The 18,696-nt window shown below is 44.0% G+C and overlaps 1 protein-coding gene across 1 annotated transcript; it reads right to left on the bottom strand.

Moving 5' to 3' along the window:
* Positions 1-3,761: 3,761 nt before the first annotated feature.
* LOC123247153 (chymosin-like) lies at positions 3,762-17,425 on the bottom strand. Its single transcript, XM_044675955.1, has 9 exons — positions 17,370-17,425; positions 14,537-14,699; positions 12,890-13,007; positions 12,104-12,222; positions 9,588-9,787; positions 7,922-8,035; positions 6,440-6,584; positions 5,228-5,326; positions 3,762-3,899 (listed from the first exon to the last, which is right to left on the bottom strand). The coding sequence occupies exons 1-9, from the start codon at positions 17,423-17,425 to the stop codon at positions 3,762-3,764; spliced, it is 1,152 nt and encodes a 383-aa protein (XP_044531890.1).
* Between the last annotated feature and the right edge of the window lie 1,271 nt (positions 17,426-18,696).

Genomic DNA, 18,696 nt, shown 5'->3' with positions numbered 1-18,696 from the left:
AGAATCCCATGTCACCAATTGCCTATTGGACACTTTGAACTGGATTATGCCTACAGGCATCTCATATAGTAGGTCCAAAACAGAAATCATCATCATTCCCCCCAGAAGTCCCCCTCTTTTAGACTTCTTTCTTTCTGTTACAGACACCATCATCCTTCTGGTCACTCAAGTGCCAGACCCCCAGGGTCATTTCTACTGACTTCTCATACTTCCTTAGTCCATATGTTCAAAAAAAATGGCCACATCTGGTTAATGTTATCTCTTCACCATCTCTCTCAACTAATTCCTCCTCTCTACTCACATAAACACCACTCTAGTTCAAGCATTGGTCCCCTTGTTAGAACTATTGCAATAGTTTCTTGATTCATCTCTCTCTACCTCAAGTGTTGCCCAACTCCCATCTATCTGTGTGTGTTTTCCTCAAGTACAGATATGGATATGTCACAAACTCCACTGGGTCCCTGTTACTTCTAGGATCCAATAAAAACTTCTCTGTTTGATACTTAGAGCCTTTCACAGCATGACCCTAGTCAACCTCGCTGCCTTTATTTCACATTACTCCCCTTCATTCATACTCTGTTTCAACCAAATGGACCACCTTACTCTTCCTCAGATATGACTGTCTATTTACTGTTTCTTGCTCTTCCTCCTCAACCTCCACTTCTTAGAACACCAAATTTTCTTCAAGGCTAGGTTCAAATGCCACCTTCTACATTAAACTTCTCCTGATTCCTCCAATTGCAAATGCCCCCAAATTACCTTGTATCTATTTTGTGTATGTATTTTTTTCCTATGTAAGCTTCTTGAGGGTAGGGACTATCTTGTCTCTTATTATTGTATAGTTCCTAGCAAAGAGTAGGTGTTTGTGTGGCTGGACTTGTGACTTCATTGGTCCAGGGAACTAGCAGTGAGGAAACTCCCTTTACCAATGTAGATGTGCAACCATTCTACAGTTTCTAGTCTGATGCTGGATAGCATGAATTTTTGGTTGGGTATTAATCAAATGTGGAGCCACAGTGGCCCAATAAACACCAGAACCAAAATCAAAAGAACCCACAAACGTATAGTCGCCTGGGACCTTGAGAATTCAAATGATTTGCCCAGGATTATACAAAACGAGAATTGAATCCATTTCTACTGGACTCCACGTTTGGAAGGTATTTTGCAAAGCTTAAAGCTCTCTATAAATGTTAGCTATCATATCCAGACAGACATTTATGGGAGTCAAAAGACCCTATTAGATATTGGGATTGGCGCTGTTTCAAATTATTGCCCCAATACTATGGGCCCTTGGACAAGTAACTTGGCCTCTCTGATAGTGTTTCATGAATAAAGTGAAGGGAGTGGGATTGGACCCCTAAGTTCTTTTTCCTTTCCATATTCATGATTACCTATGCAATATCACCTCAGAAAAGGCATTGCTTTACAAACAGTGACAACACTACTTGCAGAAGTCGACTAACTAACAATATAAGAAAAGAAAAGGAAAATATTGCTCCCAACACATGGGGAAGCCAACAGCCTTTGCCCCAGCCTATAGCAGAAGAATCTGGATCCTTGATAGGTCTCCATTGCCAATGAAGACAGCAGGCCCTTCCAGGTCATAAATCCAGAAATGAAAGGCCTTCTGGTCCAACTCCCTGATTTTACAATTGAGGAAACTGAGACTAGAGAAAGTGACTGGCCCTGCCTAGATAAAAAACCTCACAGCTGGGATGTAAACCTAGGTCTTCTGAGCCCAGAGTCAGTGCTCTTTCCACTCTCCCTTCAGCCCCAATGCCTGATTTCCTTTGGAACATATGGATTTCAGCTCATTTCTATTTCTAATTGCACTGAGGCCTTGTGAACTCTTATCCTGACAACTCCAAGGGGAATTCAGGGAGGAATATGAAGCCAGGTTTTGCTGGATAATGGGGGTGGTGGTGGTGGGGTCTTTTCTTTTGCGAAGATATAGAGAATTCAGCACAGTTTTCAAGGATCTGGAGTTAAGATGACCCAAAACTCTCTCCTAATACATCCTGCAGAATCAGCAACGTCTGAAGGGTAAGAGGTGTTACGGTGGGCAAGCTTGGAGGGTCCAAGATCTACATACCCTGGAGCTTGGACCCTTGTGGCCCCTATACTCTTTGTTTTTAAACTCTTACCTTCTGTCTTGGAATTAATACTAACAATTGGTTCCAAGGCAGAAGAGAGGTAAGGGCAAGGCAACTGAGATTAAGGGACTTACCCAAGGTCACAAAGCTATGGCCCTTTTATTCTTGAGATACTCAGTAAATATTACCTAGTTAATGAGGTGGGATGAAACTACCTTGCTGTTTGAAGCCATAGAATACAGTACAGTAAGGCAAAAGGGACTTGGAAAGGGTCAGAGGTTCCCATGGCCCAAGGAGACCCAGACCAAAGAGGCCTGGGAGGGTGGAGAACAGAGTCAAAGAGCATGAATCTGTGGCCCAAGATGCTTCCCTTCTGAGGTCTGGTTGGAGTCCTGTCCGTATTGTCATGTCAACAATGACATCAGCAACCTCTCCTCTTTAGCAAAAAAGGAGATGGGGGATTTCTAAAGGGAGGGAAGTGGGTAGCATAAGCCATGGCCACAGGAAGTGGGTATATGAAGTCAGGGGCAGCATCTATTCTTTATAGTCACTGAAACAGGTAAAGTGCCATAGGCTGGACCAAGAGAAGAGGACACCGTCTGTTGCCCCATCTTCCTCCACTTCCGTAAAGAGAAAAAAGGTTTGGGTGCCTGGTTTAGAAATGCTACCATAATCCTAGGCTCATTCCCAAGTTCTCCACCTGTCCCCAAGGGTATCGGGGTTTGGAATTACTTGTATCCCTAGGAAAATCCTTGGCTGGGAGTAGGGGGGGCAGTGGGGGGTGGTGGGCGGTGTTCCAGGTCTCACACAACCTCAGATCAGGCTGTGAAGTTATCCCCTGGCCTGTTTCACTTTATCCCTTGCCACGTCCTTCCCCTGCCTGCCTGATGCTATCTTTTGCCTCTGCCATGCTAGTCAGAAGCCAATATCTATCTATCTCTCTCTTTCTCTAGCGGGATAGGGACTTAGATGGATTCTCATTTGTCCCAGGCCCAGTATTCTCCTCAAAAGTTCCTCCAAAGACAGCTGAATAAGATCCAGAAGTCTTCCTGCCAAGGCAAGGGAGACTTCCATCCATCCCTCAATGGTTCCATCCCGTCAAGATCTCATCCCCACTACCAGCAGCAGATCTTCTCTCATTAAATTCCTCTTGACTCATGATGTGGGAGTGTGTTCTTTATAAAATTTCTCCTCCAGGCCTGAACCTTGGAGGCATATGCTCATTTTAAGCTCATTGGGAAATCCCATCTTTCTGGCCCTTTAATCATCTAAATTCCCAAGTTCTGATCCCCCGGCCCCATGACACATCCATTCCCAGCTGAGGCCATCAGCATATTTCTAGCAGTGGAAAGAAGGTGCTTGGGAGCGACAGTGAGGCAGAGGAATCGGCCTTTGAGTTGATCTTTTTCTAAATGAAGGTTGTCCCCCACCAATCAGGCTCCTCAGTGTCATTCTGTCCCTCTACAAAGGACGGAGACAGCTGCTGAGCTGGACAGAGCCACGAGCTCCCACTGCCCACCCTTGAAGATGTGTAAGCTGTTGAGGCTCCAGAAAAGGTCAGGAAGGCAAGGCTCTGTTGCATAAGGGATGCTTTATTAGGCACCAAGTTGTGTTTCTGAGATATGGTCTAATCCATGGGGGGAAAGGTGGCTGAATTCGGTGTCTCTATCAGACAGCTGTGGCCAACCCCACTCGGTTGTTACCCCTGTCAAAGACGCTGAAGTATTCTCGGATGAAGACATCTCCCAGGATCCACAGCTGGGAACTGCCATCGCTCTGGAAGCCACTGGAACACAATCCTTGGTCCTGGAGAAGACCAAAGCAAAGCGCTCAGTGGAGATGGTACCTTCCTCTTCCTAACAATACGTGCCACCTTGTACGGTCACAAGGGCTTCTTCCCACATTCCCCTGATCTTTCCTATCCAGCACCAGAGAGATAGCTCTGAGGCAAACAGGGTGTTATCCTCCCAGAAATAGTGAAATTTCAAGAAAACTGCTTGAAGTAGGCCCAAGTGTCCAGGCTCCCAACTCACTGATCCTTTCATTAACATCACAAGGGCCAGGCTGTAAGGCATAAAAATGAAAGTCTGGGGTTCCTGGAAGGCCCAGATTTGCTTCTGTGATTGTGTACTTCCTCTGATTCTGTTTCCTCATCTTTAAAATGGGAATAACAGCCACCTCAGAGGATTTTTGTAAAGATAAAATATGCTCTAGGTCAGTGATTCCCAAAGTGGGCACCACCGCCCCCTGGTGGGTGCTGCAGTGATCCAGGAGGAAGGTGATGGCCACAGGTGCATTTGGGGGTGGTGAATAACTGTAAGGGGGTGGTGATAGTATGTGACAGGGGGCGCTAAGTAATATTTTTTCTGGAAAGGGGGCGGTAGGCCAAAAAAGTTTGGGAACCACTGGCTAGATGAAAGTTGGCTACAGACTTTGTAGGGCTATGGGTACCAATATAACGCCATCTGAATTGTCTGGTCCCACTCAGCTCTCCTCTGTCTAGCCTGCTTATCTTTAGCAATCTCCTCCAGAGCATCTATCCAATGGAGCAGAGCCTGGGAGGCCCAAGGCCACACTGCCCTGCTGGTATGTTGGCTACCAGGTCATGCCAGTGTTGAGTTTTGTCTTGAGTCTGGTGGCATGATTAGAAGGATTAGAGCCTCCAGACTCTCAAAAGGAAATCTCGGTCAAAGGTGGAGGCAGGGAAGGGTGGGGAAAGGGGGTGGGCTAAGTAATGGGCAAAAGCTTAAAATTTTTAATTAAAATCCTGCCTTTCCTATTGGCCTACTCAAGGACAAGACCTAAGGCTTCCCAAGTCCTTCAGCCTGGTATCTTCAGGGTAGTAATAGAGCTCACATTTCAATAATGCTGTCAAGTTTGCAAAGCCCCTTTCCCCACAAATCCATTAAGCAGACAGTGTAAGTGTCATCCCATTTTATAGATGAGGTAACTAAAGTTCAGGGAGCATGAATGACTTTCCCCCAAAGCCACACAGCTAGGGAGAGGCAGAGCCAGGACTAGACCCCAGACTTCTGATTTCCAAGTCCAGTGCAAATCCATTTGGCTGGCATGTGTTCAGGCCATTTTCTTCTGACCACTCTCACTAAGGAAGGTTCCCCCTTTGAGATTCTTACCTGATTTGTGTAGGCTGAGGGAGGGAGAGGGAACTGTTTGCCATTGATCTGCACCACGATTGTAGGCATGGTGCTCAGGCTGCTGCAGTTGATGTCATACTGAAAAAGAGCCAAAGAGGATTTTCTGAGAGAATGCTAAGATGTGGAATTCCCCCCCCCCCAACTGAAGCAGTGAAAAGGGGGTCTCTGGGCGGTAAAGGAAAGCCTGGAGAAACATCTGAGGTCAAGAAAGTCTATCCAGTGTTTCCCACTGGTCTGGAGACTGGGGTATGTTGGGAAGGTGCTGAGGGTTGGCTTAACCTGTTTTAATAACAAAGAAAAATCCTCCTCCCGGCCCCAGGCAATGGCCCAACTTCTAGACCAGAGTCACTATGAAAGAGGCAAACCCAGTTAGAAATTCCAGCTCAGAGGACAGTTAAATGGCTCAATGGACTGAGAGCCAGACCTTCAGACAGGAGGTCCTGGGTTCAGATTTGAGATCAGATACTTCCTATCTGTGTGACCCTGGGCAAGTCACTTAACCCCTCCCCTACCTAGCCCTAATTGCTCTTCTGCCTTGGAACACATATTTATTATCAATTCTAAGGCAGATAAAATTCCAGCTCAGGACAAAGAGCCAACAGGGATGAAAGGATTTTCTTTGGCATTTGGAAGGCGCCAAACACAGCATCATGGATATATGGGAGGGATCCCTGGAAGTGTTTTACTGATTGAAGGACATAGAATCACAAGCATTTTTAATATCTCCAAACTCCATGATATCTGAGGACTCATGGCAAGAGCAGAGTGGTCCTTGAGAAAGCCTGGCACAGTGGGATGGAGGGAAGAAGGTTGGCACAATTTTACTTAGGGTCAAAGCATTTAAATCTATGTCACTGGCCAGAGGATAATGCTGAGATTACCTTCCACTTATTTTGTACATACAAAGTTTTCTTCCCATGTCGTGTCCCCCCATTAGACTGTGAGCTCCTTGAGGGAAGGGACCATTGTACCCTCAATGGGTGCTTAATAAAAGCTTGTTGGCTGACTTCAGTATCCCAAGAGATGGATACAAAGGAAAACCCCTCTTCTATCTTCATTTCCTACACTAACTAAATTTCCTTGGTTAATGTAGATAATTGAGAACTGATTCTTCTCCTCCTGGCGGTAAGGAATTCCCAGAACCGATGGAGATAGCAGAAGAGTCTCTGAAGGCTGAGCTGGGGGACTTACCTCTCCATACTGGCCCTGGGTAGCTCCGATGACACTCTGGATGTTGGCAATGTCATAGCTTGGACCAACCAAGAGAGAGGTGCCAGTGTCCAAGATGGCCTGGCAGCCACCGTCACAAGCCACCACCTCACCATCGACAGTGATACTAGAAGAGGTCAGAGGAGCTGCTTAGTTCAACTTTGGATCTCATTTCCTCCTCCCATCAAAGAGTACTTGTTTGTTTTTTAAATGGTGCCCAAAGCTAGAGCTAATTCCTTCTGATGAATGCATATATACCAAGATCCTCTCTGCACATGGGCCATAAAGATTGTACTTTTGAGAGGGAAGAACTTGGTGGGATCAGAGAGTACCAGACTAGGAGTAAGAAGACTGGTTCTACCACTAAAGTGACCAGACAAACCCCCTTACCTCTGCAAGCCTCAGTTTCTTCATCTGTAAAATGGGAATGATAATTCCTGCCCTATTTACTTCCCAGGATCATTAGGCTCATTTTCCATAATGTATAGAAATTATGAGAGTTGCAGTTACAAAGAAAAACAATAGTCATCAGGAAAAATTATTGTTCTGGCTCAAGCCATGGAACAAATGAATATAAAAAGAGGGGTTAGATGTAACTGGTGGTGTTTTATAATTGCAATCAAATTAAAAATCAGGGGGAGAGGATTATTTTTTGTTGTCAACAATGAACAATAAGTAAAATTACTACTAAGGTAAAAATGTCTTATTCAAAGGAAATGTTTCCCTGAAGAGTCTTAATGTAAATGCTAATAGAAAGGCCTATAATAATGTCTCACTTTTTGTATGATAGTTATTATGCAATATAATTATATGATAATGATATATAATTGTATAATTATTATATATTGTAATATGTGTTATACAACATTTGTGTGGGACTTTGCCATGCAAATGACTTCTAAAGGGTTTCAACAGGCACACTTTCACTTGAAAAGTCTAACAACCCTATAAGAAAAACTAAACTATCAGTCCCATTTTACAGATGAGAAAACCAAGGATCCACAATGTATAAGAGTAGGGCTGGGACCTAGATCTTCTGATTTTCTTTCCATTTTACTTTCCTCTGAACCACGATGCCTAGGACTTTGGATTTCCTTCTACACTCCATGATTCAGCCAAACCAGCTTTTTTGTTCTTCCTCTACCTCCTTTCTCTGCCTTTGCTCTGTCTGGTTCCCAGGCACTCCTTTCTCACCTTTCCCTTAGGATCCCTCATTTCTTTCAAGGCTCAGCTTGGGCATCACCCACCGTGTATTGTGTATCTATTCTGAATGTCCTCATGTATGCATCTCTCAATAGAATGCAAACTTGTTGAGGGCAGGAGGCTGGTTCATTTTAGTCTTTGTTTCATTAGCATTTAGCAGAATAGTTGAGGATTCATTCAATGGGACCTTGCACCAGATCTTGGTTTTATTCTGGGCCTGGTTGTGAGCCCCTGACCAGGAGCATCAGATCTCTGACTTACCTGTCCACAGTGAACTGCCAGTAGCCCTGCTCTGTGACAGGGACCCAGTGGAGGGAGCCAGTGTAGTAAGATGAGTCGATGGCCCCAAGGATGAGCATGCTGCCCTGGCTATCCCTGAAATGAGAGGAGAGCATATTGATCTGGGCAGCTCCTTAGCTCAAAGTAAAGGACATCTGTAGGACCTCAGCTTTTTGAGGATCTGGCATTAAACTAGGCCAAATCTCCAGCCCCTCATTTGCCAACATCCACTAAAGCTGCCATCATTCAAGGAATGGGATTTCTTTTCCTTCCGCTGGTCAGTGTATTGAAGTGGAGAGAGCCCTGGCTCTTCCCCGAGTCAGGAAGATATGCTTTTAAATTCTACCTCAGATACTAGCTAGGGAGCCCTGGATGAGTCACTACAGCTCCCTAGCTTCAGTGTCCTTAGCTGGAAAATGAGGGAATTGGACTGGATGGTCTCTAAGGTCCCTCAAAGCTCTATATCTATGATGCTGTGACTCTAGAGACTATAATAGTCCTTTCTTCCTCTCTGTTAGCATTCCTCATTACCCTTCATCTTTGTAATCCAAAGCTACTTTATTGGAGAGTAAGGACACTTCAGTAAGAAAAGTCCATGTATTCATGTGGTTTATTGGGCCACACTGTTTCCTGGCTTAAACCAGCTAGATTCAACTGGGCATAACATTCTGAATTTTAAGTTTCTTCTCTCAGTCTACCTAATCTCATTCTTCAGCCCCAACTTTTAGAAACACCCAGTTCTAGTCTGCTGGGCTTCAGATATAACTCTCAGATTCAGATTGGAGTTGTACCCTCTAGGAGCCCTTGAAGCCTCATTTAAAAGCTCTGCCTTCCCCTGGAGTCTAAATCATAGCCAGGGGTGCAGTCAGGCACACTTCTCTATCAAGGCTCTCTTCCCTATGTCCTTTTCCAGGAAAAAGTCACTCTGGTGGAGAAGGTTGTTCCCTAATCTTGGGCCTTTTTGATCAGAGAGTATATTTCTTTCTGGCTGCCCACAGTTTTGGTGGGTCTGGCATTAAATCATTTCTGTTTCTGCTTTTCTAACCATTTTTCTCTCCACCCCTGACAACCACATGAACTTCTAAAATTTAACAACATGTGTATGAAAACTTTCTTGTACGTAGGAAAGAAGGGAATGTAATTCTAACTGCTGCATTCTTTGGGGAGTGTTCAAAAATTCTCAAGTTCCTTTGATGTTCTTTTATTCTCCTTTATCCTTATTCCTGATATTCTTCCTAGAATAGCCAGTCCTGGTCTTGTCTCCACCACCATCTCTATTTCCTGTTCATTTTTTTCCCCATCATATCCAGAGTTTTCATCACCAACAAAAAAGTCTAACAAATACATTTTTATATGTATGGCACACTGTTGAGGACACCACAGCAAGGGTGGTGGACACTTTTTTGACTTCTAGAAATGGAAATTGGCCCTTGAATGTCAGAAGTCTCAGATTTTTCATCCACAATACTTTGTGCCTTTCCATGTACGATCTCATAACTATGGCAACTGTCCCCAACTTGCTAGGTGTTTCCAAAGTACTCAGAAGGAGGGGCTCAAAAATGACAATGGAGAGGGACCACCTAATATCCTGGTTAGAGATTCATAGCAACATCAGCTACATCTGAGCCCGTTGGAAAGTGTCACTTACCTGCTCATATAAACAGAGAAGAGATCCTGGGCTACCAAGTTCTTGCTCATCATGTTGTCAAAGACAGGGGTGGCCTGATCTTCAGCCAGGGAGGGGTAGCCCAGTCCCAGGATTCCATCAAATTCAGAATAGGTAAAGATTGCACCAGGCTCTTGAGTGCTCAGGCCAAAGATCTGGTCAGGGACCACAATGTGAGAGACCTAAATGGGGAGAGGAAGCAATCACTCTGTCTGTCCCACATCCAATTAGCAACTGCAAACCATCATCCAAGAAAGGTTCTTGCTCTTCAGTTAGTCTCAGTGAGAGCAGAGTGGGAAGAGCTTGTCTTGAAATCTCTACCTCTGCTTGGACCCTCGCAGAGGATACCAGAACATGTGGGCACTTTTACTGCAGTGAGGAAAGTGTAATGGTAGCCTGATACTCTATTTTTTTCTTGTAAAACCTTACCTCTGTCTTAGAATTGATATAAGTATTGGTTCCAAGGCAGAAGAACAGTAAGGCAATGAGGGTTAAGTGACTTGCCCAGAGTCACACAGATAGGAAGTGTTTGAGGCCAAATATGAACTCAGGACCTCCCATCTCTGGGCCTGGCTCTCTATCCATTGCACCTCTTGGCTGCCCCAGTCTTGAAAGTCTATCTAGTTATCTAACATCCTGGGGACTTGTCCAGATCAGTGCCTCACATAGTAGAGAGCCAGTGGTGGACTTGCCATCGGTTCTTCTTTCTAATCCTTTCTGTGTTAAGCTTTTGGAGGAATTTCATAGGCTTAGGGAATAAGAAGGGAGCAAAATGAGAATAGAGGAGAGGGAGAAGGCATCCCTGTGTCTGCTGATGGCAAGTCCTAGTGTTCCCAGTAGAGAAAAAGATGTCCAGTTGGGGGTGAAGGAGGCAGGGAAGGGCTCTTGTGTCCTGGATTGGTACCAAGTGATGGGGTCTGATCCCATTGCTAACCCAAGCTGGTGTTCCCCCTTCCCTCTACACCCTCCTCCATCCCTGCCAGTCTCAGCTTCTTCTGGCCAAATGAGGCTTTCGAGGAGGAGACATACAACACCTAGGGTGTCTCTCTCCAGCCTTCCCAGGTGGGTGGATGTGCAAGAAAGGAGGAGCTGAAGCTGCTGTAATTGAATATGACAACAGACACAGGGTTATTTTTTTTTTATCCTATGCCTAAAATAGCAAAGAAAAAAGGCAAATTGCTCCAGACTGCAAAGGAAGTAGGACACTCAGAAAGGGGAAATTAGCATTTCAAAGCCATTTAGGAGCAGATGCTATATAGACCAGGGGGACCAGAATGCTTCAGAAACTGGCTCATGGTCCCAACCTCCTGGTAACTCCCTTCCTGAGGAGAAGCTCTGGGCTCTCTTTGTTGGTGCTCTGCCTCCATGGGATTTCCATGAGGTCAGAGAGAGTGAGTGTCTCCACCCAGTCAAAAGAAGATCAGGCTAGTCATGTCAGGAAAAGAGGAGTTTTTGATGGGGTTTGAATTAAATTGGATGTGGGGAGAGAGGCATTCGGCTGGACACAAGAAAGAACTCTTTCAGTGATAAATATTAGACTGGATGACTGAAGAAGGGCTATGTATGATAGAATCCCAGATCTCAGAGGCTTTCTACCCCAACCTATCCTTGGTCAAAGGTGCCATCTTCAATGTCAATAGGGCATCGCCCAGCCTTCATTTGAAGATTTCTAAAAAGAGGGACGCTGCAGCCTCCTTTTGTAGCCAGTCTGCTTTGGAATAGTTCTGGTCCTTAAGAAATCATCGAGGCAAAATCTGCTTCTCTAGAACTTCTAGCCATTGCTCTTCAGATTTTCTATTCCAGAAGGGCAGCTACCTCTCCTAAAGCTCAAGACACTTTTCTGCCTAGAGAAAAGGATTTTCTCATTCCTCTATGATTCTAAAAGACTGTATACTGTCTCCTCTCAGCTCTATTTTCTTGCTCTCATGGAATCATAAGGGACTTGCAGAGACCAAGAATGCATGTCAGACTGGAGACAGGGAAAGAACAGCCAATAAAGGGTGAAAATAGAACTCACTTATTATATCTCTATTCAACTAGCTCCCTGGAAGCCAGGGCCTTGCATTACAGTGGCAGTAGACATGCCCTGCAGGTGACATAACTGTGGGCAATCCCAATGGAAGACCTAGCAACAGGAGATTCCAGGAGGAGAACTTTTGGCACAAGTAAATAATCCTGAGACTGCACCCATCTCCAAAAGAATGGTTCACTTCCTGGGAATGATAGGCAATTGAAATAGAAAAGGCTATAGGGAATAGGGGAACTAAAGTCAGAAAAGGACAACCAAGAGAGAGAAAGGCCTCAAGTTCATGACACATGAGGATTGGTTGATTAGCCTGGAGAAGAAAAGATTTAAGGGGCACATGATAGCAGTTCTCAAGGATCTGAAAGGCTGTCAAATGGAGAGATCAGACTTTTTCTGTTTCCCAGAGGGGAGTCAATGGCCAGCCCTATCAGAGAGGGGTGGGAGGGAAATCCTCTGGTCAAACCATACTCACAGTGACAGTATCATAGCCAAGAACTCCTTCCATGCTGCCAGTGCCATACTGGATGGATAGAGGTTCCTGAGTGCTCTGGAAAGTGGAGGACTCAGATGGGTTGAATCTGTGGTGGTTTTCTGAAACAAAAAAAGGGGAAGGCTGCAAAGCTGCCCAGTCTTTATTCTTCCTTACCTCTCATCAAAACATCAGACAGTTGATTAGTCAACAAGCATTGGTTAAGTGGCTGTTATATGCTTGGCACTGTGTAGTTAGAAAATCTTGTATCCTTGGACTTCATCTCCCAGCATCCCTTTCCCTTCGTCCCCATATTTGCATCATTATTGTATAGATAAGTTCTATAACTCCACCCTAATCACTCTTTTTTTTCCATGTGCATGGATGGGAAGGCTGGCTTTTATTCTAGCTTTTGTATATTAGTTATTATTAATTCACCTTATAAAATTATATTACTTAGAGTACTGGATATTAATTTTGCTTCTCACAGCACTGTGATAATCTCACTGACCCTTGAAAACAAGAACTAAAAACTTATTGGATTTAAAATAGCAATTCTTTCTTTCTGCCCTCTCTCTACTAGATCCACAGAAAATCAAATAAAGGAAATCATTCTTTCCTACTCCATTCAATGCCCAATTTCCCATCTTGCCCTTCCCCCAATAAAAAGTCAGACAGCATGGATAAAATAGAGAAGATAAAATTCATCTGTCACTTTTGCCTAGGACGGTCCTAGTCACCCTAGCCCAAAATCTCCAGCCTGAGCCTTGGGTGAATTGGGTGACTTACGGCAGGCATCACTGTTACAGTAGACTGAGGGGACCCAGAGATTAGAGGAACCAGTATCGAACACCACGGTGAACTCCTGGGGTGGGGTTCCGATGTAAATCTTTCCAAAGTACTGACTCTGTGGACACAAGAACATCACATGTTGGGATGGTGGCACTAGGATGGCATAGAGTCAGCGAAAGGGGAAATGGAATAAGCTTGGATTTTATGTTTGCAAAATTTTCTGTGTGAGAAAAATCTAGCCTTGACTTGAACCTGAAGAGAATTAGAGATGAAAAACTCAGAATAGAGATGACGAGTAAGAGAGGGCATCGACATCTTCAGCATCTCAAGGTCTTGACTCTCCCAGGGGGCTTGGTCAGGGTCTAGGGTCCAAGCATGGCAGGCCCTCACATCACAACTGTTGTTATCTCTGCCTAAGCCTGCCAGCTGGCTAATTCTCTCTGTACCAAAGTTAAAGGTTGGAAAGGGCTGACCTATATACAAAAATGGAATCATGGACAGCACAAAGCAACAAGATTAGAGAGACAGATTCGGGATTGGAACAGATGAACTGAGGAAATCCACAGTGGTGAGTGAGACAGGAGGAATATGAGGACCATGTTCTAGATAGATGGGAGGAGGAGGACCAGCTGTTCTCTACCTCTGCTAAGAGTAGAATAGGAAGAAATGGATTGCTGCCACAACAGGAAGCAGGGAGGTTAAAAATTAGAAGAAAAAAAATTCCCAGTTTCCCAAAGTATACCTTCCTAGAAAGGCTTTCCAAGGGATTTTTTGAGATTTCCTTTGTTTTTGGAAATATCAAGAAAGATCTCAAGGAGGAGTTAGCACCTGAAGTGAGCCTTCACTTCAAAAAAGACAAGGTTTCTGAGATGAGGAGGAAGTGAATGGATTACAGGTAAGGAATTAGCTTGTAGGTGTAAACAGAGTCAGGAGATGGAGCATTAAATTCATGGAATGGCTAATTTGTCCAATACGGCTGGAATGTAATATTTGCCAAGGGGTACAATATGGAAAAAAAAATCTGGAAAAATTGTCAGAGTGAGATTGTAGAGGGCCTTCATCACCAGGTTAAATTGCTGGAGAAGTTTGGAGTTGGCAATAAGATCATGAACTCTGTTTTGGGCATGTTGAGTTTGAGATGCCCATAAGGGCTTCCAACAGGCAGTTGATAATGCGTGATGGACATTCAGAAGAGAGATTTTGCTGGATATGCAGATTTGGGATTACTTTCTAGACTATGTCATGGCTCAGATTGATTCTGTAATTCATTGAGAAGTAAAGTAGAGTGGGAAGGAACCAGGAGAAGTAGCCCAGAAAACTGAAATGTAGGGTTTAAGAGCACTTAACCACTGGGGGAAAAGAGTCAAGAAACCAAATGAGATAATATATGTAAAGTACTTTATAAATATTAAAGTTCTGTGTAAATGGCAGCTATTATTATTATCACCTCAGTCATCTCATTATTTTTGATTAGGTTCAAATGAAAACAGTTTTAGAATAAGTCCCAACCTTGCTATTTTTCTTTTATATTCAATGTAGGATCACTGAAAGCATCTTCAATACAGCTCCAGTAGCAGACAGAATGAAATCATTGTTATTATTATTATTATTATTATTATTATTATTATTATTATAGTAACTCACATCCAGGTAATTTGTCAAGGGCTCATCTGTAACCTTGGCAGCTTCACCATAGCGATGGTACTTAGAGCTGGGGGAAAACCCATGCTTCTTCAGAAAGTCTTCCAACAATCCATGTTCCTTTAGCACGCTTCTTAGCGTCTTCCCTTTGAACAGCTGTACCTTTCTGCAGTTGAAGGAAAAATTAGTCACGTCCTTCTACTAGAGTGGATCAACTTTCCCCAAGAGGGCCAGCCAAACCCAAATCCTGAAGCCTTTCAGCCCCTGGGCAAAAGCTCCATGAGATCAGGTCCCCGTTGTTCTTGCCCATCTAGAGAAGTATAAGTTACCTGACAAATCTATGGGTAAAGGTTCCACTGTGCACTGGAGTGATCACCCTTTTGCCTGAACTGTCTCCCTTCCTCTACAGTTTTTATACTAATGCTAAAGAAATTTCTTTCTTAAGATCCTCAAGAGGCTCTAAAAACCCCTTTGGGGCATCTCTGTCAAGAGGGGAAAAGTGCCAGGGCTGGAAATCAGGGGACCTAGATTCTAATTTCAATTCTGCCACTAGCTAGCTATGTGGCCTTGGGAAAAGTCCCTCATGAGTCTGTTGTCTTCTCTATATAAGGGCAATACAAAAAGCTGATCTCTTGGCTATTAGATAGTGTTATAACTGATCGGCGATGTGGATTAGTAGGTAGAGAGTCAGCCTTGCAGCCAGCAGAACCTGTATTCAAGTCCCACCTCTGAGATATACTAGCTGTATGATCATCCTGGGCAAGGCATTTCCCTCTCTATGCTCCAGGAAACTCTCTAAGACTTGAAATGGCATAAAAAGCACCTACCTTCCTTCCTGGCAGGAATTTCATCACTCGGGAATTCTCTGTGCCAATGAAAGCACAGATCCAGTCCCCCCTCTTCCTAACTAGTATATAGTGGTATAATGGAAAAGCACTGGTTCTAGTCCCAGCTGGGCTTTTCTTAGTTATACCATCTTGGACAAGCCGTTTGTTTATCTTTAAACCCCTACCTTCGATCTTAGTAAGGGCAAGGGCTAGGTGATTGAGGTTAAGTGACTTGCCCAGGGTCACGCAGCTAAGAAGTATCCGAAGCCAGATTTGAACTCAAGATGTCCTGCCTTCAGGGCTGGCTCACCTTCCACTCTATCACCTAGCTGCCCCATGCTATTTAAAATACTCTTTGCCAAACGCTACCTCACAGGTTAAATGGGACAGATGAACTATATTCTAAGCTATGTTTTAGCTCTAAAATCCATGTTAGCTATATGTTTTATGGGTTTTACCCATCATATTGATCATTGTGAAGCTAAAAAGAGGTACCAGATGTAAAAAGCCTTTGTGAAAGTTAAAACTGTATTGCCAAAAAAATAGCAATTTTAAAGAAAAAAATGCTGGTTACTTCTTTTTGCTCTTTCACTTTGACTTAGGTCTCAGGGGGAACTCAGAATCATTGGCTCCATTCTCTGTCACTGGTCTCTCCTCTGGCCCTTCACGTGATCTCATAAATAAAAGGCCAGGGAACTGCTTCTGAATCCTTTCCCTCAAACACAGCTGAGGCTAAAAGGGCTAAAACAAAGACAATATCTTGAAAGATGCAGCCCAATTTGAAACTGGCAATCATCCATAAACATGCTGGTGGTTTCTTACAAAGCATCTAACACATGGTAGGAGGATGACTTTTTTGTGGATCTTGCTGCCTTTCTGATCTGAACTCTGGCAGCTTTCTCCTTAGCCTCAGCTTTTTCATTCCCTAGATCCTCTCCCACTGGTTTCTGTTTGACTTAGGAATTAATCTGGAATTGGATGGCAGTTCCATGGCCTGGACCAGACTCTGCTGAGACTTTTCTGGGAAATGTAAAGATGGACACAAATACAAACTCATACTAGAATGAATAAAGCATCTGGAAGGCACTCTATAAACCATCTCAGAATGTTATTGCCTCTGCCTTTTATCTGGGCTTGGGTGGGTTGATTAAAACATCTGTGGCATTTTCCTCAGGGGCAATCTCTGATGAAAGCCACTGCTTCAAAGTCCTGCCTCTAGCCCTGTGTTTGAGCCGATGCATCAAAGTAAAGGGGATATAGTGTCAAGGATGTCAAAAAAAGAACTATGGATAGCCTAGGACCTTCAGATCTTTTTCAGAGATTTTGTTTCACCCTCACTCAAAGGAGACCAGGCTTTATTGAGCGCTTGGTACCTAGCTATGCCTCAGATTTGGTACCTGGGCATGCAGAGAAGGATAACAGATATTTATTTACAAAAGATATGTAAGATAGAGAATTTGTTCATCTTTGTGTCTCACAATCCACTGAAAGTTATAGCTTTTTTTTAAAACCCTTATTATCTAAGAATCTGAACTAAGTATCAGTTCCAAATAAGGGCTAGGTATTTGGGGTTAAGTAACTTGACCAGAGTCTCATAGCTAGGCCAGATTTGACCCCAGGACCCCCTGTCTCTTGTGGTTCTCTATTCACAGAGCTGCCCCAGAAAGTTACATTTTTTTTTCTATTTATTTATTTTTTAAACCCTTAACTTCTGTGTATTGGCTCCCAGGTGGAAGAATGGTAAGGGTGGGCAATGGGGGTCAAGTGACTTGCCCAGGGTCACACAGCTGGGAAGTGTCTGAGGCTGGATTTGAACCCAGAAAGTTACATCTTAAGGAAAAATATACTAAGATTTAGGGTGTCAAGGAAGGATTTCCTATCATAGACTTGACATTTGTCAATGAGAGGAGTCAGAAAAGTCCCCATCTCTGAGCTGTACCTTTACCTCTCCCCAAGGCTTCTCTCCATCCCTAAGGGGGTTAATAACCCTCTGAGCCAGCAAGACTTACCTGATGGTACATTCAGAGACTGCGATGACCGCAAGGAGGAACAGAAGAAATCTCATCTTGCTGCTCTAGCCAAACACTGCAGTTATGAAAGTGCTAGCTACCTCCTTCTCTACCCTAAGTCCATTCCCTGTTTTTATAGCAGAGAAAGGACCCACCTCTGGCTCAGAGCCTGGGTCATGGAGATCACCCCAGATTAGAGGCAATTCTGCAAATATCCATTAAGATACCCCCCGACCTCCAAGGGCTGCCCCACACCTGGTCCTCAAACAGAATGATAAGAAAAATGAAATGACATCAGCCCTGAGAACTTCAAAGATAGAGAGAAAACACTGGTCAACTAAGGTCTCTCTGATTTGCTTTTCATTTTCTAAACAGATCTCCCTCCCCCAATACACCTAAGGTAACCTTTTGAAAAAGTATTATTTGAAACACCAAATGGGCTGCAACGAGACTTATGTCTACCTCTGGGCCAGGCCCTTATGGAAAATCTTCTCTGTTCAGGAATCAATCCCTCAGTTCTGTCTCAATAATTATGTTTAGTGGGACTTGATCTGCTGTCCAAAGTTGAAACTCAAGTGTGGAGGGTAGTAGGGATTTCCCCATAACTCCAGGAGATCATTTATCCTAGCACTTTTGATTCAAAGGGGACTTAGTATACATCACAAAAAAACTGACATGGACCCTGTTCACAGAGAGCTTCAACCTGGCATGAACTTCACATACACTTACTTACACACTCTCAGGATCTGACTGTGATTCCACTGGAAACCCTTCCTCATCACCCCCAGGTGTTTTCTTTTCCTCTGAAGAGTCCTTTGGGGGGTTTAGAATGTCACCAGTCAGACCTGTCACTTTTGCCATGGCTCATCATCACTGTCTCCAGTTTTCCGAATCAAACGGTGTGCCCTGAATCTCACTATCTGAATTCATGGGCTGAGGTTTCCTGCCTCTCATCTCAAAATCTCTTATCTGAAGGCACATAGGTAGCAAGGGGCAGAACTAGACAGGCCTTTTCACCTCAAAACCACTTCATCTTACTGCCACACTTAGACCCTTAGACAAGAAAGGTAGACAGGTTAGTGAACAGAAAGATATTCTTGGTTCAGTCATGTTAAATGTGTTGAGAGGGACAAACTATATAAGTCAGGGATTGTGATGACAAGTCAGAGAATGATGTGGGCTTGATCAAGGAAAGGATTCTGGTGTCAATGGCCTGGCAGAAGAGGAAAATGATGGTGATCTGGCAGGCAAGTGGTTGAGAGAGATGGATGGGTATGGACAGTTTGGGCAAAGGTTCAGAGCTAGTAGATAGAAGAATACAGGCGAG

Source organism: Gracilinanus agilis, chromosome 4 (assembly GCF_016433145.1).
Source record: "Gracilinanus agilis isolate LMUSP501 chromosome 4, AgileGrace, whole genome shotgun sequence".
In the NCBI taxonomy this organism is placed as follows: Eukaryota; Metazoa; Chordata; class Mammalia; order Didelphimorphia; family Didelphidae; genus Gracilinanus; species Gracilinanus agilis.
Note: the sequence above shows the minus strand (reverse complement) of the source record. Positions and strands in the feature narration are given on the sequence as shown.